Source organism: Drosophila sechellia, chromosome 3R (genome assembly GCF_004382195.2).
Source record: "Drosophila sechellia strain sech25 chromosome 3R, ASM438219v1, whole genome shotgun sequence".
In the NCBI taxonomy this organism is placed as follows: domain Eukaryota; kingdom Metazoa; phylum Arthropoda; class Insecta; order Diptera; family Drosophilidae; genus Drosophila; species Drosophila sechellia.
In genome coordinates this window covers 5,966,560-5,987,272 of record NC_045952.1, presented here as the reverse complement: position 1 = coordinate 5,987,272, position 20,713 = coordinate 5,966,560, and the positions used below count along the sequence as shown (strand labels likewise).

Below are 20,713 nucleotides of genomic sequence, written 5' to 3'. Positions count from 1 at the left end.
CCATATCCTGTATATCCTGTGCGATCTGCGATATCATTACACGCAATTGCCCTGCCACAAGGGTATTTGCCCTTGGCCCTCCCCTCCTCTGCTGGCGAGGTACTTTCCATTTTTTGTTATTCGAATTCTAATTAAAAAACCCCAGTGCATTGTTGAGGTGAAGCCAAAGTAGGATCGAAATGCTTATCACACTGCTCACACAGCAAATCTGGCCTGCATTCCATTCGTCCATTCGCTGTATTGACACCGGGCATTAGGGAAACTCAGGGAAATCCCTTCGAGTGCATGCCTCGCCGTGTCCTGAATTGCGTAAATTTTAATCTCATTTGAACAGTTCGAAAGTGCAAAAATTGACATCAGCACTGAGGATAGACATTTAGAAAGGGGTGTGTTGAGCGCCGAGTGGATACTGCAAGGATTAAAACTTTTCAAACGTCCTGAAAAGTTATTCAATTATATTTTTAACGACCCATATGGGCTGAGACCATTTTTGATTCACTGACAGAACTGAAATACAGCACAAACATCGCCCTTGAGTTTCCTTAATCCTTAGTGGAACAAGTGTATTTTTAATCCGTCCACTTCTTCCCTTGAAAAAAATCTAAATGTTATAAGGGAATTCCCGAGAAAACTTGTTTATATTCATTCATTGAAAGCACGTATGATAATAATGAAAATATATACTTGTATATATATTTATTATATACATATATGTTCAATATATATAATATATATATTGTACTGAAATAAGCACGTGAACATTTTCGGACGATGATTGTAAAACAGATAACTGCTTACATATATGTACCAAGGCGATTTTTGGATTAAAATTACCTATTCATTATCTATCAATATCCCACAGGTAAAACTTGTTTTTCTAGAAACTGAAAATATATTTAGATGAATTTAAATTAATTTAATACCTACCAAGACTGTCAACTCCAATTTTTTCCACCTATGAGCCACTTGAAGATCGAACATATCTCACATATGATGGGGATGTGACCATCGTATATGTATAACACGAACATCTCAGGATTAAGTTTACTCTTTTTAGCTTTCGATATGAATGATATGTCTGGTCAAAGTACTAAAAGGACTAGAACTAGGAATTTCCGATGATAACCACGTACTTCATCTCTATAATCTAACCATTTTAAGACTTTTGAACTGGGGCATAATACTAAAGTGAAGGGAATCATTTTGTAGTTCTGCTGTTATAACCAAGTAATTATAATTATGCCTTATTAAAGTCCGGAGTAGTTTGATCATCTCAGGATTCCGCACTCCTTGATAAATTAGTCAGAATTACAGGTAATTTTAGAATTCGTATGCACACTTCTTCAGCTTCATCGTATAAACCTGGTGTTACCCGTAGAAGGTGAAACTCGTCATCCAAACAGCTGACTAAGATGATAGCGACTCACCTAATTAAGCTTAACAAATGAAATTATACTGTTAAAAAGTGTTTCGCTGGAATTTAGTTTAATTTCCAATAATATAAGAATGATGTTTAAACTTTTTTTGTATTTATAAAAATTAAATACCGTTTTTAAAGAACTCTTGCGTCACTATCTTTTTTTTTTTGCTAAGTAATCTATGAACCTAGTCAGATTGCGCATTAGGTTTCCATCAAATCTTTACTACTTGCAGTTCTGCATATTCACAGGCCTGTGCTGCGCAATTGGACTCCGCCATTGCTCCGCACAAGGACATCAGCTCGGAAAAGTGCCACTTATGCACAGTTTTCATTCCCAATTGTCTGCCCATTATTTGCGAGGATTGGGACGTAGTTATTGCGACAATGGCCTGCGGTCTTTCAATCCGCATCTCCTCAGGCAGCTGGGCGAGTGTCTCGAGCGGCAGCTTCCGCTGGGCCAAGAGACTTGCGAACTGGATGGAGTGCTGGCATAGGATGTGGCCCAGGCCACGTCGTCTGAACTCCGGCACAGTGGCCATGTATTCCACATCTCCCGTGCTGTCCACCTGGCAGTGCTCGTTGACATCAAAGCTCGCATCGATAGCATCCCAAAGTTCCATATACTTAATCATGTTCGGACTCTTGATCTGGTCGCAAATGTGGTAGTATAAAGTTTTTCTCTTTGTATTCTGGTTTGGGTGCACTAATGAAATATAAACGATTAATGCTTAATATACAATAGGTACCTACAAATATTATATTTGCGATTGCAGCCACAATTCTGCCACTTTCCACGTGTCGTATAGCGAATGATATTCCTCGGGATATGATGTGTCTTATAAGATTACGTAGCTCGGCAATGGCCAACGGAGAGTCTTTCAGTTTGGCGATCACACATACGAACTCATAATTGATCGAAATGTTCACAAGCAACTGAGATCAGTACAATATTATGTATAGGCGTAAATATTTAACCCTTTACGGATGCATACCTCTTCAACTTCATCATAAAGCGGTGGAGTCACACGCAGGACCTCAAACTCCCCATCGAAAACTTCGATACAGTCCTTCATCGCCTTAATTAATTTCTATAATCGTAATCACTTAATTTCTTAGCCCGATTAAGGTTTAATTTATTCAGACTGCTAATATGATCTAGTACAACGTACAGCTTGCTGTTTATTATACGTATACCATATATAAATCGCCATATTAATGTGGAAAATTGCAATTTCCTTAGCGTAAAATATATTCGTAACGAAGTTTTAGAAGATACAACGTATCAAAGAGCTATGATTTGCAGCAGTTGAAGAATAGCATTAATTTCAACTGTCAGTTTACTAACAAAACAAACAACATTCATTTAAAAATAATAAAGCACAAGCAATAATACAAGAAATTGCAGGACCTTGCAAATTGCATTGACATAAAAACCTTTTCAGAAAACTTTCTGCTACATAAAGAACAACATTTCACGCTTAAACTTTAATTGTTAATTTCAAAACAAATGTTACAAATAACTATCTTCACTTGGTTTCCCGCTAAGCAATTCAAATTTAACTGAAATTTTGAGTGTGACCGCAGACCGATAGCAACTACTATCGATAAGAAGCAAATCATATCAAACGAGACATTATGTACGGGATGTCCACCACACAAAGAAGAAAACAGCTCACCACTATCGTGTGGCGTCGGTGGTGTAATGGTTAGCATAGTTGCCTTCCAAGCAGTTGACCCGGGTTCGATTCCCGGCCGACGCACATCTAAACTTTTTACAAAAATTTACTTTTATATTTTAAAATTTATAGATGACATGTTCGCAAAACTCGTGAATAGGGTTGATTCGCTCGTCAAATCTCTTCCCGTTGTACTCAAATTCCGAATAAGAAACGGTGTTGATCACTTTAAAGTCTGTGGCTTTTCCAACTTTTTGAGAGAAACTGGAGGTCCAGAGTGCGGTGACTGCAGCTGGGCGTTGTGATCTTAGTTTTTCATCGATATCCTCCAGGCCCTTTCCTTCGGCCAGCTCCTTGGTCAGTTCAATTGTGAACCGGGACAACGATCGGCCCAATCCCAATCGCTCGTGGCTCGGTAAAGTGGCCAGAAACATCAGTTCACAGAAGCACACCATGTTGAACATAGCACACACATCAATTCTTTCATCCACTTCGATCATAAAGTCCATTAGACGCCTTGCCTGAGGACTTTTAACTTCCTCGTTCCGGAATTTCAAAAAGAAGTGATCCTCGCCAGGTGGTGGTGCATACTGTGTTTTCGACCCATTAGGATTAATATTGTTTTAATAAAAATCGAATTTTACCTGAATTTTATTAAATGACACAGACACCACACGACCAGTATCCGCCTCTTTGACCAACAATGAGACACCATCCAGAGCGGTTTTTCTGCACAATTCTCGCAAATCCAAACGAGCTTGTCGATTTTCCGGCAAATTAATTTCACAGGCAACACACACCGATTCGTTAATAAAGAATGAGCCGTCAAGAACCTATAAAATTCACAAATTTAAAAACTACTAAACAAATAAATTCGCAAAAACCTCGAAGAGCTACGGAACTAGATTTTATGTCGGTTTTACTATTTTATTTTTGTGAAAATATATTAAATGTTCGCTTGTTTGCCCTCCTAAAATCTTAAGGTAGCTTAACTAGTTTTTCATTTCACAAAATTAAAAAATATGTTGCTGTAGAAAAATAAAAAAAATGCAAAAAGCGAACTGCGTCGGCCGGGAATCGAACCCGGGTCAACTGCTTGGAAGGCAACTATGCTAACCATTACACCACCGACGCCACGTTGAGCCAAACGCACAAAATTAGTTTTGTGCTTGCGATGAATTAACGATGATCAAATTTGCACTATACGAGCAATACAAATAGTTTGAACTTTAAGCTTAGTTCTTTATCGTCTTAATCCCAGAAATAACTTTTTATGACTGATAGGCAAGATTATAGGAGTCCCATGGAATCGTACTCACATCTAGCGCCTCTTCCAGGTCGGAGTGAGTGACACTGCGCACCTCAAATTTGCCTGCAAATTCAAGAAATTCAGAAATTTAAATGGTGGACACATATTTTTGTATGAAAGGCACTCACCGTCGTGCAGCGTTCCCCAGAGTCTTCCGTTTTCCATCCGCATTCTCAATGGCTTATCGGTCAGCCAGCTAGCCACAAAGTATAGAAGCAGCCGCGTCCAGTGGTGGTCTCTAACTGAGCGATACAGGTTTACGACTAGGCAACATGTATTTCCAATGGAAGCTTTAAAAACCTAGCACATAGACATAGGCATCTAATCTAATCGCATGGGCACGCGAGTTTTTGGATGATACCGTCAACGAAGCGAACTTAATAGAGCACTTTAAAATAATCTGAGATATGCAACGCCCATTTAGTCTTAGTTGTACAATCGTAACATTGCAATTGCACGCTCTATGCTTGATAAACAAATAAAATATCTTGTTTACAAATTTGTTTATTTGCACACAACCCTTTTACCTATAAATTCGCGTGTATAAATAGTTATCGGTAACCTTATTTCATTCTGGATACAAAAAACTCTTCCAATTTTACCTCTGGCTTCATATGGGTTTTGGCTTCTTTAATTTTTTCCGAGCATCTGATACACTTTTATGCCTGCGATTTTTGTAAACTCGGAACGCCAGTCTGATTTCAGCGATGTAGTCATCTCTAAAATATCCTTCCTGCTTTTGAGCTTCTGCAATTTAATGAATTCGAATTTGGAAAAGATGTGATTTATGTATGTTCCCTAAAGATGTTACCAAACAAAGCATTATTGAAATTTCCAAACTTCTTCAGAGGTATTTTATTGTGGATGTCATCAAAATTGAAGTCAACCAAAAAGTCTATGGCGAGTATAAGATGAAATTGTTTTTTGAGGCCTCCAGGACGAGGTGAACCGCCGGGTTTCAAAATGTTTCGCATGGTTTGGATCTAGTTAATAGAAAACTCTTAATAAAGAATGGTCAAGCGGAAGGTTTATACTTACATAAGTCGATGATTTGATGGGATCATTCATTTCCTCCTCCATCTTCTCTATTTGTTCCACGTTCTTTAGTGGGAATAGTTGAGGTGACCAGCCTCCCGGTGCAGAAATCATGCTACTGATAGCAAGTATTTGAGGTCCTTGAGAATCAGTTGGCTGAGCCGTCGTCAGTTGGCTGGAAACAGGAAAATTTTTAACAATACCGGAAAAGTTCAGAAAACTTATTCAAATTTACCGCAAAACCAATATAATTTTCTTTTGGTTATGAAAAACCAGATCCATTTTATCCCTCAAGATCTTTATTTTTTCTTCGGTACTTGCTTTGATGAACTCATTTTTAATCTCCTTGGAGGACAATGTTTTTAGATTTGATTCTTTTGCAACTGCAACTCGCTCTATTTTCCCTATGGTAACGTATGTGTAACTAACTAGTTATTTCTTGAGTTAAAACTATTAAGTTTTGAGTTTTGAGCCATGGCGACAAATGATCAATATCGAGGCGAAGAACGTAATTGGAGTTTTAATCAATCCGTCCAATTCTGTCAAATTTCTGAATGTAAATACGACCAAATAAAGAGTTTGCCTTTAAGTAAACAATTAGGATAATAACACCAGTGTGACCGTTTATTGAGCAGCATGTTAAATCCAAGTTGCAGAAGCATGTAAGGGGTACTCCCTCATTTTCGAAAATCTATTTTCAATTATAGAACTATATGTAAAACGATTAGAGAACTCAACATAATTAACGTGCCTTTTAAAAGTAAAGTAAGCTTTAGAATATTATCAAGAATACCTCAAATGCCGGACATATCCGCTATTTCCAACACTGCCTAATCAGCTGTTTGGTTTTTTTTAATAATACATTGGATTTGTTATTGTTGCGAGTCAATCATAAAAGCTATCTAAAGACAACTCTTAAAAGTGCAATATAGTAGATAGAAACTTAAGGCTGTGATCAAAAGCCAATCCTCATGTGTTGCCCTGGCAACCGGGCGCAAACAAACGAAATCGGGAAATCTCAATAGTTCTCTTCGCCGCTTAGTAAAATGTTTATTCTCGACCGAATACTGCCTTTTATTTTTAGCTATATAAGGCCCTTTATAAAGTGGTTCCTGCACGCCTTCACCAGGCTCTCGGAGCTCCAGAGGATTTGCTATGGAGCGAGAGCGGGAGCCAGTCGGACCAGCCAGGTGGAAAGGTCCCTCACATTGTCCAAAAGGCCGCAGATACGACGACTTGTACTTGACCTTGATGAGGCGGCGCCATATGTGAGCGACGCGGAGCTGCTGGATTTCGGTTAGTCCAAGGAACAGTGTATTCTCTGTGGGCCAAGCACCACAGTCATAACAAGTTTACACTAAGTTAAATATTATTAATCATTACATTACCCAATATTCTTAGCTCCTCGCGCTGCTCGCATTGTGATGCACGCGAAACGCATCAAGAACAATGTGCACCCAGACTTCGCCCGGCTCTTCGGCACATGCGTGACGAGTATCTGGGGCTACCGCAGACTGATGCATCAGGTGGAACAGCTGCGGGCGGAGAAATACGACTCGGATAACCTCGACCACGAGCAAAAGCTGTTGCGATTGTGGCAACTGCTGATGCCAGACACTCCCCTCACCGGTCGCGTGACCAAACAGTGGCAGGACATCGGCTTCCAGGGCGACGATCCGAAGACGGACTTTCGGGGAATGGGCATGCTCGGGCTGGAGAACCTGCTCTACTTTGCCACTGCCTATAACGACGCCGCCAAACATGTGCTGCTGCACTCAATGCATCCCACCCTGGGTTACACCTACGCCATTGTGGGCATTAACCTCACCTCCATGGCCTTCAATCTAGTGAAAACGGGCGCCGCCAAAACCCATTTCTACAATTTGGTGGTGCAGCACAGGCAGGACTTTAGCACCGTGGAGGATTTCCACAAGTTGTACTGCTATCTGTTCTTCGAGTTTGACCGCTTTTGGATGGAGAGCGACCCGCGAAACATTATGGACTTCCGCGAGATTTACCAGGCATTTGAAATTACAAAACTAGAGGCCTTGCACAATGATAGCACTATTTTTAAGACCAATTTGGTTGTAGAATCCGTCTAAAAACACGAATAGGTCAATTAATGTGGAAATGAATTTGTATCTCGCTGTATCTGAATAATTTCTAACTCTGACGATATTGAAATTGAATGAATCAGATCAGTTTTAGACCATTTATGTAAATACATGTTTAGAGTGCGGCGAAATAAAATAATTATCTTTACACTTGTCATTTTTCAATTTAAATTATCAATTCATTTCGCTTCTAAATCACTTTGTATCCTAATCCTTTGTATCGAATCCTAAGATAAGTATCGAAATACGACAAACCATTTTTAATTTTTGTATAAATGCAGATTTTATGCGTTTATTTGAGAGCCATATATAATGTATATTTGTATATGTATTCATATATATTTTAATGCAAGTATGTAAATCGTTAAACTAAGCCTGGAATGTCACATAATAATACTTTAAATTCAAGTCGGAGATTGCCCACTGAGACAGAATAAATAATAATTTAAATATCACGCGAAAGCATAAAAACTAAACGAAATAAAATCAGTAGAGATTGCACAAGAAAATATTTTGACGACGAAAGCCTATTTGGTAATGCCATAAGAATGCTCAAGTCAAATCCCGAAGCTCAATAGAGCTTGCAAGCTAGTTTTTGGAGTATCCATATAGATAGTATTCGTTGGTCTAGCGATAGAACTTGACTTCCGCCTCGACACAGTCCTTGAGCAGTTCGTCCAGCTCGTCACTGGCGTGATCCTGCAGAGAGAAATAGTTATTTAGCTCGTCCACGCAGGAGAGCTCCAAGCTGCGCAAGTGCTCCAAGGCGGCCGGCTTGCGTTGCGAGTGTAGCTTGTGCAGCAACGTCAAGTCCGCATCCGCCTGCACTTGGGTTAGCGGCGAGATCCTCGGATTCGGGGCAAAAACGAACGGCTTGAACACAGACTCGGCGGCATTGGGCGTGCCGGTGAACCAATGGCACGAGATTCCCTTCACCGACAGCACCGACACGGTGGCTGCCCTCGAGCTGCTCGCATTACTGGCGGATCGCAGCGTCTCGAACATGTCGTGCTGGGTGTATGTTCCATCGCCAGCTGGCTTGGGACCACACCATTCCTCTGCCGGGGCCTGGGCCTCTGCATCGTGAGCAGCGGCAAAACTGTCTGCTTCATCCAATCCCTCGCTTGACTTGTTCACCACAGTGGTCACAGCCAGTCCTCCGGAGGGCAAGCGCAAGAAGCTGGCCTCCAATTTCTCGGCGGCCCACACCTTGCCAGAGCAACTTACAAGCCAGGCAGCAGCTGCATCACAAGCGATGAAGTTCAGTTTGGAGTTGTCGTGACCGTGACTAGCCACCAAAGCTCCAATCCGGTCTACAGCATCGTCCACGTCTTTGGCCACAGCCAAAGTCAAGCTACAAAAAAGTTATTACATTATTACACTTATATTAATTATAAAAGCATTAGTTTCTCGACAACATTAAATTTCTGATTGATTCGTTGGTAATTAACTTGAATAAGTATGTACGTTCTGCATTATATAGACTTCATATGTACATAAATTTTTAGTGATGAAAGTTATTAATATTAAGTGCAAATAATTTGCTTTGTTGTGCATAGTTTGTTGATACCCAGATTTTGAAAGAGAACTTACCGCACTATGTCCGTGCCCAGCAGGCTGTCGCTGTCCTTGGCCTCGTTTTCACCTGCCGCCCAGGTGAGACCTAGGGCCACTCCGCGTTCATTGGCTCCGAAGTCCCCACCCCAGAGACCCGGCTGCGGTTTTTGCAATATGACACGCAACACATCGCCGCCCGTCTCGGCAGAAGCTCCACCGTCAGTCTGAAATGGGAGGTGTTTGGGTGGTGAGTCATTGATCGCGCTTCGTTTTCGGAGGAGTCTGTCTTTACCTTCCCCTCAAGCACTTCGGTGGCATCGTAGAAGCAAACCTCCGAGGCAACGTTGACGTTTTTCTCGTCCTCCGCATTGCGACCGATGATCAAAGTTCCTTCGGCACAGTTCTCGGGCAGAACAACAAAGCAGTCGCCGTTGGTCATTTTTATCCGTGCTTTTCTCGCGGAGAAGTTTCTTCAGAAGTGCGCGAGGGAGTTGCAAAATTGATTTTTCCCACAGCTGTTTGAGGTACAAACGTTATTCAACACTGACCGATATACGTCGTGAAAATGAACCGTGGCGATGAACCGTTGACTCGTCTGGCAACGTCGGACGTCTTTTATTTGTTTACTGTGGAGAAATCTAATATATAACTATAACGATTGGGTATTTTATTGTTCTATATATAAAATATTTCCTAATACATCTCCAATATTTAAATGACGAGCATTGTTGTGATCACGCCTTTAAAAGTGAGAATACTGTTATCCTTGCTTCGATCATGACCAATAAGAATGCGATTTACTTAAATTACGACCTTCAGTAACAGGATTGAATAAAAGAAGAAAGTTATAATGAACTTCGGTTTTTCATTGGAATCTGGAAAAATGAAGACGAGTTCCAGCCCATCTCTAAGCATTTTACCCGTCTCTAATAAAGTACCCATCGCTAGAAATTTGCCCATCCGTCTGGTAACCGAGGTTCTTCTTGTTTCGGCGTTAAAATGCTCAAAAACCCGTCTCCATAGAAGAAAAACGCGGAACGTCTCGGAATTGCAACCTTTTCGCGATATTCGGGCAATTGGAAAAACCGCGCAGCCAGCAAAATCGTTTCCACTAAGCTGCATTTGTATACAGAGCAGGTGGTGTTGTCTCCCTCTCGCGCCCGCACTGCTCGCTCCCGATGTGCGAGCGAAACAACAACAAACAAGTTACAAGGTGTGTGGAGTGGTGTGTGCTGCTGGTGTTGTTGTAGCTGTAGTTGTAAATACTCGCGCACACAGTGTTGTTGTTGCGCTGGTGGATGGTGTTGTTCAGCGCCTTTTTTGAGTGTTGATTATTTTACTTGCGTGCGTTTGCTACTTGTGGGCGGCTGTGAAGACTGAGACGCGGAAAAGCGCTGAGAAAAGCCACGAAAAGCTAGATAAACGCTAACCCACAGCTGCGGGCTGGAAACCGTTTATATCAAGTGCCAAATCGGGTAAAGAAATTGAGAAAATCAATATTCTGTGAGGGTGATAGCGGCCAATAAGAAACCTCTGCGTGAAAATAGCAAGAAAGTAGAAAGAATTTCAAGTTTTCGGTAGACCGCTCCCTGAAAAAAAAAGATATTTTCTGTTTTTGTTGTGCGTTGCTTGACGACTTTGACCGCGCGCATTTTCCCCGCCGTGAAACTAGTTTCTTTTTGTTTGGTGGCACACCGCTGATGACGTTTTAAAGCCCTGCTGGCCAGTGAAATTAAAGCAATTGCCCATAAAAATCAATAAATTCAAGCCACGGGTGGATACACACAATTTGAAGGAAATTTAAGCAGTGCTTTAAGAGGCGAGTTGCGGAAACTGGGAGAAACTACCCTCCAGTCCCCAAAAACTCCCCCGAAAGATGTTTTAAATGGGGTATATACATGTACACACACCCACCCGCATTCCACCCCCCAAAAGCGCGCCCCCTTTTCCGGCATTTCGTCAACATTAATGTAGCATCTCCCCGCGTGTGTGTGTATGTATCTGTTCTGCCTGACGACAGTGTGTGTTTGCTTGTGTCGAAAGTGCATTGCTCTTCATTACAAAAGCAACGTGCAGAGCGGCCTCGTTTCATGTGCCCAAGTGTGTGTGATTTACACCGTTAAGTTAGAGAACTCCAGGTAACCCGCTGTTGGCAACACGCTGGCTGCGTTTTTCTTTTTCGGCAGTTGGCAACACGCTGACCCAATAACGGTACAACTAGACCCGCACTCTCCTCCGCCACGATCTCTCGCACAGATGCGCATGCATGAATGAAACAGAAACAGCACCCGCATGCCGTTATTATTATTATAATAATTGCTGTTGTTGTTGTGAAATCTCCGCGACCCACATATTTGCGTTCCCTCGCACAGTGGGACCAAATCAACATCCAATTGGATTCGGAGCAGGGCTGCATTTTCCTTTTTTATTTTTGGTAGCCCATTTAAATCAGGTTCAATGAACCAGCAGCCCACGGAATGCCGCATAAGAGAGTGTTTGTGTGTGCGTTGCCCGTTTTGTGAAAGTTAAAAATATTTGTTGCTCGTATTGCTGTGCTAAAACCCCGCCTATCAATATGTTTCCGGCTGTCTTTATTTAAATGGTTCGACATAATTAGCATGTATTATTAAGCAGCGGCAAAATTACCTTGACATTGAGAGATTATTTGTGTGTGCGTGTAAATGTTCTGCGAACAGAGCTCCATGTGCCATCTCGCTCGCTCTCGCAGCGAAGGCCAAGTTGTAAATACAAGTGCACAATTAAGTAATATTTTTTAGGGCTACTGCTTTTGTTGATGTTATTGTGGAATAACCGAGTGCGAATGACCTTGCCAATAGACACCTGCCTCGATAGCAGCATATTATCGATAACGAGAAAGGCCGAAACCTCTATCTCAAGATCGGTGACTTCGATCGGGGTGGAGCGGATAGAAAATGTTTTAATAATTACAAAAATGTGAAAGAAAAATGTAAAGAACTTGCTTATTTTCTTGATAAGGAAAACTGAACAAATTAATTTCTTATCAATTGTACTGCTAATTGCATACAAATTTGCTAAAAAGACTTTGTTTTCATTAGAGGTACAATACAACTAAAATTCAGAAGATTCGTAAGCTGTTTAACTAAGCACTTATATTATTTAAGTGCATCTTACTTAAATATGTCCGTTTAACTTCAATATTTTAAGGAATATAAAATATATAAACCATCATCGCTCATATCCTTAAAAAATATTAATCAGACCCAAAAACACAATTATCTTTTTACTTAAGGAGAATTCTTATATTACTTCTTTTAATAATTGCAGCTCCAACAAAATTCCGTCTTCATTCAATGCGAAACTGGAGCTAGACTCCAGCAAAGACGACACCATTCACTCCACAAGCTTGAACAAGAAGCTGGTCAAGATTAAAAAGTTCAAGTTGGACGATATGAAGGAGATGGTGGGCGGCTGTTGCGTTTGTTCAGACGAGCGGGGGTGGCCGGAGAACCCGCTCGTCTACTGTGACGGCCAGAACTGTACTGTGGCAGTGCACCAGGCGTGCTATGGCATTGTGACGGTTCCCACTGGACCCTGGTATTGTCGCAAGTGCGAGTCCCAGGAGCGAACCTCTCGCGTCCGATGCGAACTGTGTCCCTCGCGGGATGGCGCCCTTAAGAAGACGGATAATAGCGGGTGGGCGCACGTTGTTTGCGCCCTGTACATCCCAGAGGTGCGATTTGGGAATGTGACCACCATGGAGCCCATCATATTGTCATTAATACCGCAGGAGCGGTACTCAAAGAGTAAGCTATATTTAAATGTTTTATGCTAAAAAATATTGCTTATTAGAAAACTATAGCCTTAGCTAATGGGAAATAATTAATTACAATCCGTTTCCATTTTCAGCTTGCTATATTTGCCAGGAGATTGGCAAACCAACTCGTTCCAATGTCGGCGCCTGTATGCAGTGCAACAAATCGAATTGCAAGCAGCAGTTTCACGTCACCTGCGCGCAGAGCCTTGGATTGCTCTGCGAGGAGGCTGGTAACTATCTGGATAATGTGAAGTACTGCGGCTACTGTCAGCACCATTACAGCAAACTGGTGCGTATGTGAGGGATAGCATTCGTGATTTTTCCGTTCAAATTCTTGATACTTTGCAGAAAAAGGGCGGCAACGTCAAAACAATACCTCCATATAAACCCATTCAACATGACACCTCTTCCGATTCGTGTTCGTCGCCCGAGAAGGAGATTGATTCTACCATGAACTCCGCGACAACCTCGGCCACAAGCCTAAAGATTACCAGCAGCAGTGGCAGTGGTGGTGGCAGCAGCAGTGCTTTGAATGCAAGCTCCAGTGCTGGAATCTCTGGGGGAAGCGGCAGTGGGAGTGGCGTCTCATCTTCCTCAAAGCAGCGCAAGAGCAATGCATCCAGTAAATCATCTAGCAGCAGTAGCAGCAGCTCGTCATCCTCAACAGGAGGGGCTCCCAATCCCTCCTCGAGTACTGCGCATTCGGGAAGTGCTAGCAATATGACAGGAGGAGGAAATTTACTACCAGGCAGTAGCAATATCGGCAACATCAGCAATAGTTTAAACAATAATCTGCCCGGAGGCAGTTCGTCAACCAGCAGTGCTGGAAACGTGCCTGGTGGAAGTGGGGGATCCCTATCAGCTTCGAGCGGTGGTGCTACGCAATCGACAAGCGGTCAATCGTCCACAGCACCAGGGACCACCAAATCTTCGGCCAGCAGTTCGAGCAGTAGTAGCAACAGCTACAAGGAGAAACATAGCAAAAGCTTAAGCAAATCCACATCCAGCAAGGACAAGGATGGAAAAGATAGCTCTAGCAATTCAGCGAATAACAATTTTACAAATTCATCTGCATCATCAACATCTTCCAACTCCTCGTCGACACGGGAGAAATCCTCATCAAAGCTTTCGAAGAACAAAGAGTCGAATCAAGTACCCAGTGCCACCAGCAGCTCAAGCACAACGAGCAGTATCAACACCCAGCCCAGTTCGTCGACTTCAACTGCTACGGCTGGATCGGGCGGTACTGGGACTCATGTAAGCAGTTCTGCTGCCAGTGGAATCAACTCAGCTCCTTCCACAACTAATGAGCATTCGAATCATGCCCACAACCTTAGCACAAATGGAACAGGAGCCGGAAGCGCGGCCGGAAAGATGCAATCAGCCAGTAATCTGAGCACCAGTAGTTCTGGTTTTGGATCGGATCTGCGATCAGTCAGCACATCCTCAAGTTCCACTTTGAACGACTCCACCGGAGGATTCGGTAGTAATTCAAATTCAGAAAGGGAGAATTTGTCAGGCGCTGGATCGTCGACAAGCAACATGCCCGGAACAATAGCTCCTGGTACGGGTGGCGTATCTTCCAGTGCGGCCACTAATCTAAGCTCCAATAAAGGAGGCTCTTCGTCATCGGCGCCAAATAGTCTTACATCTACGAGCACTTCCTCGGGCAGCTCTTCTAACTCGTCATCGAAAAAACGAAAAGCGGATTCTGCTAAGTCCAGTAGCAGTATTTCCACCTCTGGGTCCGCTCTGGAGGATAACAATAGGTGGGGAACGAGAAACGCAAAGAAAAGGTCTTTTACAATTTACATTTTTCAAAATTTGGTAGTTACTTAGTTTACGCCTGATTTCAAAAGACACAAATGGGACTGTGGTAGCACATCTATGATTTGCTAAATTGTTAATTTATCGAATTATCAGATGCAATTTCTAAATAAATTGTAATAATTAGAACATAATATATATTTAAACAGTGCCCAATGTTTCTGAGAAACCAGACTTTTTAAATATGTTTTTGTAATTTCATTGAAAAAGGCTACTTTTGGAATCCGTTTCGTTTATTGTAGAATATACTAATTAAATAACCCCGTATAAGACCTTTTTCTACTGAAACAATGTATAGAAGAAATCACACTAATTCTATTTTTCGGTTGTTTCCATAGCATAATATCCCGCTTTGATATCAAAGATGTTCATGTTTCACTGACGCCTCTAACAGATTTTGAGAAGGAAATCGAGAAGAGCTCCAAGAGGGTAAGTTCAATTTTTCTTTGCTTATCTTTTAGCATTCTATTAATAGACTGATAAACAACTCAGTTATCGTTCCAAAATATTGAGTTTATATGAGCTTTTTACAATTAAGAAACTTGTTTCGGATCTCTTGAGCGATTTTCCGAAAGCTTCTCTTAAAGTGTTCTCTCTCTTTTTGGATACAAAGTTGCTATATTAATGATGGTTCCCATTATCTTTTACACTTGTATACATCTTGTCATTTAGGTTTTCCAACCTAAAGAGTGATCCAACCTAAAGAGTAGGACAGAGAGTACTACTATATTCGTTTCACTCGCCAAAAATTTTGAACGCAGGCGCCTTGCCAATTTTATGTATTATACTTATAAGTGGAAATGCAATTGCAAATGCATGTTAAAAATGTTTTGAGAAATTCTGCCGAAGGTGCGCGTTAATTATACAAAAGGTGTTGCCCACCCGTTCTTGTCTTAAAGAAATTCCGTGTTTTTCAATGCTACCCCTTGAACTGCGGAGCTTTTGATCGATCCATTTTAAAAATTGTGTGTTTCGAACGATATACTGTAATAAATCAAATATTAAATTAGTTTGTTAAAAATGTAATATATAATCTAAGAACATCTTGCAATAGTAGAAGAAACTTACTAGAAGGGGCAAACTTTCAAAACTAAAATCATAAGTAAAAACGTACCATTAGAACTATATCAAAATTGTTTTTCTTAGTAATAATATTAAGAGGTATTTTCTGGTCGAGTTTTCCCATGGCATGTCTGGTTCTATTTTTCCGATCTGATTGATGCTCAATGATGTACCCATGCCCCATTAATTTCCTTTTGAACCAAAAATGCATGGCAAAATATCGAATTTTAATTAAATGCAAATGCGCATGCTAATTTATTGATGTTGAAGTGCCAATGTTCCGAAAGACAGGCAGGCAGTGACTTTGAACAAGACAGTTGAACCATGTTTGTTGGTCCAATAAAACATCAAGATCATCTTTTTCGCCTTGTCATGAGCAGGATCACCTGGAATATTCTGCTATAAAATGACCGTATATACAATTTATGAAAGCACATTTCATGTATACTAAGCATATTGTATACATGAGAGCAGATATTTTGTGATTTGTTGGGATTGTTGTTCGGATCGCTAATGTATTTATTGTTGGGGCTATATAGTCATCCCTATCATTTTCTCTGGCGACAAAGTTGCCTTCGTGCCGTGTGCAGACTAAGACTCAAAGCGCTTGACAAATTTTTCAGCGCGATCAGTCGAAAATCGTTGTTAATCGAAGCTAAACTAAAATTAAGGATATTTCTTGCGAACCTTATTATTACGAACGAAAAGTAAATATCAGTTTTTGTCAATGGAAAAGCAAAAACCAAAATCATCAACCACGCATAACCCACTAATTCTAATTCAATAATTTGTGTTGTGTTTGTCTAAAAAATATCGGTTCAAGCTCTGCTAAAAACCAAACGCGAAGCGATGAAAATACAGTTTTTTCAAGCGATCGTTTAAATTTAGAACTTATGTGTAATTTGGACCATAATTTGACCCACAAATGAGAGGAGGAATGTATGGCTCCAAAGAGGAAGCATTTTTCCCACACACTGTTATTTATAGATTCCGTTTTTTCGAGTGTGAAAAACTTTACGGCAACTGTCTCACTCAATAAAATGAGAACTATTTGCAAGGATCCGATTTTCATTCAAGTACAAATCATCGTTTCAAATCGAATAGCCCTTCTGAAGTCACTAACTTTGAATAGAGAAAAATTAAAGATACAATTCTTACTCATCAAATTCTTCAAATACTGCAACCAACTTATTGCAAGTTACAACGTTGCTGGCATAAAGTTCAAATGTTTTGCAAAAGTATTTTAGTCGGGAATATAAACAAACTCCCAGATGCCAATGCTGTGCAACTTTACGATCATCTTTGATAATCTCCCACTGGGATGAATGTGCATATAATATACACAGAAGTTAGCGAACATCCAAAAAAATGAGATACGGACAAGAAAAAGCGAGTGAAGGATATGGAATAAAAAACTTTTTCGAAGAATCGAAAAAGTTTAAAATCCGCAGACGCATAGCAATATGTTTCCATCCCACTCTCTGGCGTTATTTGATGAAAACTGAAATAAAACGAAGGAAAACTGCTCCGTGTTGCCGCATCTTAAGTTTCTCAACTCGATGTGCTGAGCAGGAAAACTCAGTGGCAGCGGCGAAAAGTCGACCGCGTTGCCGTGCCGTGTGCACTCACAATTATATAGACTAGTTTGCTTTGAGCAATCTTCCAGTTCAGTACTCGGCGCTTCCGTGTGTGGTTTTAGTGCGTTGTAGGTTCCGTTCTATCTTGGCTATAATACACTCACTCCCAACGGTTGAATATCGCCACCTTTTAACCGATATTTTGCTCGCAGCAAAAGACCATTGCAAAAGCACCTGACTAATCCATCGCAATCGCTAGATAACCAGATTACCGGCCAGGGACGATGCTCATCTGTCGGCGGTGCTTTAGCTGTGACTCAGTTTTAGAACACCCAGATATGTACATATATATATATCTGCCATAGTCATTTTTTGTGTGTGCTTTCCCAAATCTATCTACCTGTCTGCGTTATTTTTATACAACATTTTCTGTATAGATACACATTTATTGCTCATGTTTTTCTCTGTGTTCTGTGATTTGAAAAATTCCTCCTTTATTTTTTGTTGTCATGAGAAAGATGTTATTTTTCGATCATTAACATAGGAATCTTCAATATGAATTACGTATACATACGTCCGGTTGGGTAATTTTCTGGCACGGGCGATGACGTCTCGACTGACAGATAAGAATCTTGATAGATGATCTACATAATGCATAATTGAGGAGAAATTCTCGACTGTCAAGTTGAATTTGTAATAGTTCACTGTAAACAAGCGGCTTAATAGTCCTAATAGGTTAACATGCACATTAGCTTGAATTAACTAGTTGGGCTCAGAATAATTTGCAAACCATTTAGCATACAAAAATGGCAGATGCTTACCTCATCGCTTTCATCACCACTGAAGCTTCAACTTTCCTGCATTTCCCAGCAGGACTTAAGCCACGATCCCATCGACTCTATGTGTTCTTCTATTTTGCAATTTCAGATAATAAACTTAATAAGTATAGTAATTGTACTCGCGTAGATCATTTTGATAGCGTTAAAAAAACCGAAATACAGACAGAATGCCTTCCTTCCAACCGATCGAGGCCCCCAAGTGTCCGCGCTGCGGCAAGAGTGTCTACGCTGCCGAGGAGCGTCTGGCTGGCGGCTATGTATTCCACAAGAACTGCTTCAAGTGCGGAATGTGCAACAAATCCCTGGACTCCACCAACTGCACAGAGCACGAGCGCGAGCTCTACTGCAAGACGTGCCACGGTCGCAAGTTCGGGCCGAAAGGTTACGGCTTCGGTACTGGAGCGGGCACCCTCTCCATGGACAACGGGTCACAGTTCCTGCGCGAGAACGGCGATGTGCCGTCCGTAAGGAATGGAGCCCGCCTGGAACCCAGGGCCATTGCTCGTGCCCCCGAAGGTGAGGGCTGCCCTCGTTGCGGTGGCTATGTGTACGCCGCCGAACAGATGCTGGCCCGCGGACGCAGCTGGCACAAGGAGTGCTTCAAGTGCGGTACCTGCAAGAAGGGTCTGGACTCGATCCTGTGCTGCGAGGCTCCGGACAAGAACATCTACTGCAAGGGCTGCTATGCCAAGAAGTTTGGGCCCAAGGGCTATGGTTATGGCCAGGGCGGTGGTGCTCTCCAGTCCGACTGCTATGCTCACGACGACGGAGCACCTCAAATCCGTGCCGCCATTGATGTGGACAAGATCCAGGCCCGTCCGGGCGAGGGTTGTCCACGTTGCGGCGGCGTGGTCTACGCAGCGGAGCAGAAGCTTTCCAAGGGCCGGGAGTGGCACAAGAAGTGCTTCAACTGCAAGGATTGCCACAAGACTCTGGACTCGATCAATGCCAGCGATGGTCCCGATCGTGATGTGTACTGCCGCACCTGCTACGGCAAGAAGTGGGGACCCCATGGCTATGGATTCGCCTGCGGCTCTGGTTTCCTGCAGACCGATGGCTTGACCGAGGATCAGATCAGCGCCAACAGGCCTTTCTATAACCCGGATACCACGTCGATCAGGGCCCGTGACGGCGAGGGCTGCCCCCGGTGCGGAGGAGCCGTATTCGCCGCCGAGCAACAGCTGTCCAAGGGCAAGGTGTGGCACAAGAAGTGCTACAACTGCGCCGAGTGCCACCGGCCATTGGACTCGGTCCTGGCCTGCGATGGACCCGATGGCGACATCCACTGCCGCGCCTGCTACGGCAAGCTCTTCGGACCCAAGGGCTTTGGCTACGGCCACGCCCCCACTCTTGTGTCCACCAGTGGCGAGAGCACCATCCAGTTCCCAGATGGCCGTCCTCTGGCCGGACCCAAGACTTCGGGCGGCTGCCCGCGTTGCGGTTTCGCCGTGTTCGCCGCCGAGCAGATGATCAGCAAGACCAGGATCTGGCACAAGAGGTGCTTCTACTGCTCGGATTGCCGCAAATCGCTGGACTCGACCAACCTGAACGATGGACCCGACGGCGACATCTACTGCCGAGCCTGCTACGGCCGCAATTTTGGACCCAAGGGAGTGGGCTACGGTCTGGGCGCGGGCGCTTTGACAACGTTCTAAACGAGTCTATTTTATGTATATCCAATCGAAACCCACATCCATGTCTGTGAACCGTTCCGATACTTCTGTCTAATGACCCATCTGTTTTAACTAACTATCCCTGAAATTAGCTAACTTAGTCTTCGTTTTGCTTCCAACGATTTTTGATCAACGATGCACTGAATGCAATTCAATTTTCTTTAGGTTATGTGAGATTAAGTTTAATATGAAAACAAGAAACAAGAATAAATGCCAAAAACATCTTGAAAACATAAAACTTACGACTCAAAGCGAAACTAACCATCGAACACAGAATAACGAACTAAACGCCATTGACCACAACGAAGGAAGCAACTACTGCGAGCCAAAGTCGTTATTACTTTTTTGTATCTTAAACTATTTATTTTCGAAGACCAGCCAAGTATGTCTTATGCTCCAAATCGAAATATCCAGAAGCATACTTTGTGCAAATTGACAATTTTTTTTACATATACATATACTCTTACGACGAACAATGATGAAAGATATGATGTTGTATATTTAGCTGATTTAGTTCTTACGATATACTTATGAAATCTGATTATTTATAATGATGTTTGAATGATATCTCACCCATCTAATCTCTTGCATTCTGTTTGGGATGCCAGCCATGGCAGATATAAAATATTTATTTATTTATATATATATCAGCGTACATGTTCTGCATACACACACGCACACACACACATAACATCCAATAATATATGCCCCAGTGGGTTCCATGAAAACAAAATGATTTCGAAATGGTTTTCGTAGTTTTAATTGATTTAATTGGGTGCGCATACCTGAGATTTCTGCATCTAAACGGTTGGTTGGCAATCTGATTGG

The 20,713-nt window shown here is 42.1% G+C and overlaps 5 protein-coding genes, 1 long non-coding RNA gene and 2 other non-coding genes across 19 annotated transcripts in view; 5 read left to right on the top strand and 3 right to left on the bottom strand.

Moving 5' to 3' along the window:
- Positions 1-926: 926 nt before the first annotated feature.
- LOC6614202 lies at positions 927-4,781 on the bottom strand. 2 transcript variants are annotated; one of them, XM_032721181.1, is made up of 5 exons: positions 4,534-4,781; positions 4,416-4,468; positions 2,413-2,508; positions 2,171-2,353; positions 927-2,109 (listed from the first exon to the last, which is right to left on the bottom strand). In XM_032721181.1, the coding sequence occupies exons 1-5, from the start codon at positions 4,574-4,576 to the stop codon at positions 1,633-1,635; spliced, it is 852 nt and encodes a 283-aa protein (XP_032577072.1). In that variant the 5' UTR covers positions 4,577-4,781; the 3' UTR covers positions 927-1,632. The 2 variants fall into 2 exon arrangements, with proteins under 2 accessions (XP_032577072.1, XP_002038649.1); XM_002038613.2 differs by lacking the exons at positions 927-2,109; positions 2,171-2,353; positions 2,413-2,508 and adding exons at positions 2,713-3,686; positions 3,741-3,929 and having other exon boundaries at positions 4,534-4,749.
- Trnag-ucc lies at positions 3,109-3,180 on the top strand. Its single transcript has one exon. It is a non-coding gene; the product is annotated as a tRNA-Gly (tRNA).
- On the bottom strand, positions 4,159-4,230 carry Trnag-ucc. The gene has a single exon. It is a non-coding gene; the product is annotated as a tRNA-Gly (tRNA).
- A 326-nt stretch (positions 4,782-5,107) lies between the features above and the next one.
- On the top strand, positions 5,108-5,452 carry LOC116801459. Its single transcript, XR_004362030.1, has 2 exons — positions 5,108-5,194; positions 5,254-5,452. It is a non-coding gene; the product is annotated as an uncharacterized LOC116801459 (long non-coding RNA).
- An 843-nt stretch (positions 5,453-6,295) lies between these two features.
- LOC6614201 (ELMO domain-containing protein 2) lies at positions 6,296-7,719 on the top strand. The gene is made up of 2 exons (XM_002038612.2): positions 6,296-6,736; positions 6,842-7,719. The coding sequence occupies exons 1-2, from the start codon at positions 6,487-6,489 to the stop codon at positions 7,540-7,542; spliced, it is 951 nt and encodes a 316-aa protein (XP_002038648.1). The 5' UTR covers positions 6,296-6,486; the 3' UTR covers positions 7,543-7,719.
- A 111-nt stretch (positions 7,720-7,830) lies between these two features.
- Positions 7,831-9,659, bottom strand: LOC6614200 (secernin-3). The gene is made up of 3 exons (XM_002038611.2): positions 9,404-9,659; positions 9,148-9,335; positions 7,831-8,908 (listed from the first exon to the last, which is right to left on the bottom strand). Exons 1-3 carry the CDS (start codon positions 9,548-9,550, stop codon positions 8,182-8,184), a joined length of 1,062 nt encoding a protein of 353 aa, XP_002038647.1. The 5' UTR covers positions 9,551-9,659; the 3' UTR covers positions 7,831-8,181.
- A 394-nt stretch (positions 9,660-10,053) lies between these two features.
- LOC6614197 (protein AF-10) overlaps positions 10,054-20,713 on the top strand; it is a 34,653-nt gene continuing 23,993 nt past the window's right edge. For 3 of the 10 annotated variants that reach the window (XM_032721172.1, XM_032721171.1, XM_032721173.1), the window contains exons 1-5: positions 10,059-10,324; positions 12,418-12,896; positions 13,000-13,196; positions 13,256-14,703; positions 15,073-15,163. In XM_032721172.1, coding sequence (XP_032577063.1) covers positions 10,290-10,324; positions 12,418-12,896; positions 13,000-13,196; positions 13,256-14,703; positions 15,073-15,163 — 2,250 coding nt within the window. In that variant the 5' untranslated portion in view covers positions 10,059-10,289. Of the gene's footprint in view, positions 10,325-12,417; positions 12,897-12,999; positions 13,197-13,255; positions 14,704-15,072; positions 15,164-20,713 lie in introns of all 10 variants that reach the window. The other 7 variants (XM_032721165.1, XM_032721166.1, XM_032721169.1 and 4 more) reach the window with 5 other exon arrangements.
- Positions 16,411-20,621, top strand: LOC6614198 (muscle LIM protein Mlp84B). 2 transcript variants are annotated; one of them, XM_002038609.2, is made up of 2 exons: positions 16,411-16,503; positions 18,301-20,621. In XM_002038609.2, the coding sequence occupies exon 2, from the start codon at positions 18,380-18,382 to the stop codon at positions 19,865-19,867; it is 1,488 nt and encodes a 495-aa protein (XP_002038645.1). In that variant the 5' UTR covers positions 16,411-16,503; positions 18,301-18,379; the 3' UTR covers positions 19,868-20,621. The 2 variants fall into 2 exon arrangements, with proteins under 2 accessions (XP_002038645.1, XP_032577071.1); XM_032721180.1 differs by lacking the exon at positions 16,411-16,503 and adding an exon at positions 17,439-17,501.

Bases quoted from the DNA above. Each gene is read 5' to 3' on its own strand.
- LOC6614202 (XM_032721181.1), bottom strand. From the start codon at position 4,576: ATGCGGATGGAAAACGGAAGACTCTGGGGAACGCTGCACGACG. The intron at 2,509-4,415 runs GTGAGTACGATT...TTACGATTATAG, and splicing joins ACCTGGAAGAGGCGCTAGAT to AAATTAATTAAGGCGATGAA. The intron at 2,110-2,170 runs GTAGGTACCTAT...CACCCAAACCAG, and splicing joins CAATCGCAAATATAATATTT to AATACAAAGAGAAAAACTTT.
- LOC6614201 (XM_002038612.2), top strand. From the start codon at position 6,487: ATGTTTATTCTCGACCGAATACTGCCTTTTATTTTTAGCTATATAAGG. The intron at 6,737-6,841 runs GTTAGTCCAAGG...CAATATTCTTAG, and splicing joins CGCGGAGCTGCTGGATTTCG to CTCCTCGCGCTGCTCGCATT.
- LOC6614200 (XM_002038611.2), bottom strand. From the start codon at position 9,550: ATGACCAACGGCGACTGCTTTGTTGTTCTGCCCGAGAACTGTGCCGAA. The intron at 9,336-9,403 runs GTAAAGACAGAC...CTCCCATTTCAG, and splicing joins CCGAAGTGCTTGAGGGGAAG to ACTGACGGTGGAGCTTCTGC. The intron at 8,909-9,147 runs GTAAGTTCTCTT...ACTTTTTTGTAG, and splicing joins CTGGGCACGGACATAGTGCG to CTTGACTTTGGCTGTGGCCA.
- LOC6614198 (XM_002038609.2), top strand. From the start codon at position 18,380: ATGCCTTCCTTCCAACCGATCGAGGCCCCCAAGTGTCCGCGCTGCGGC.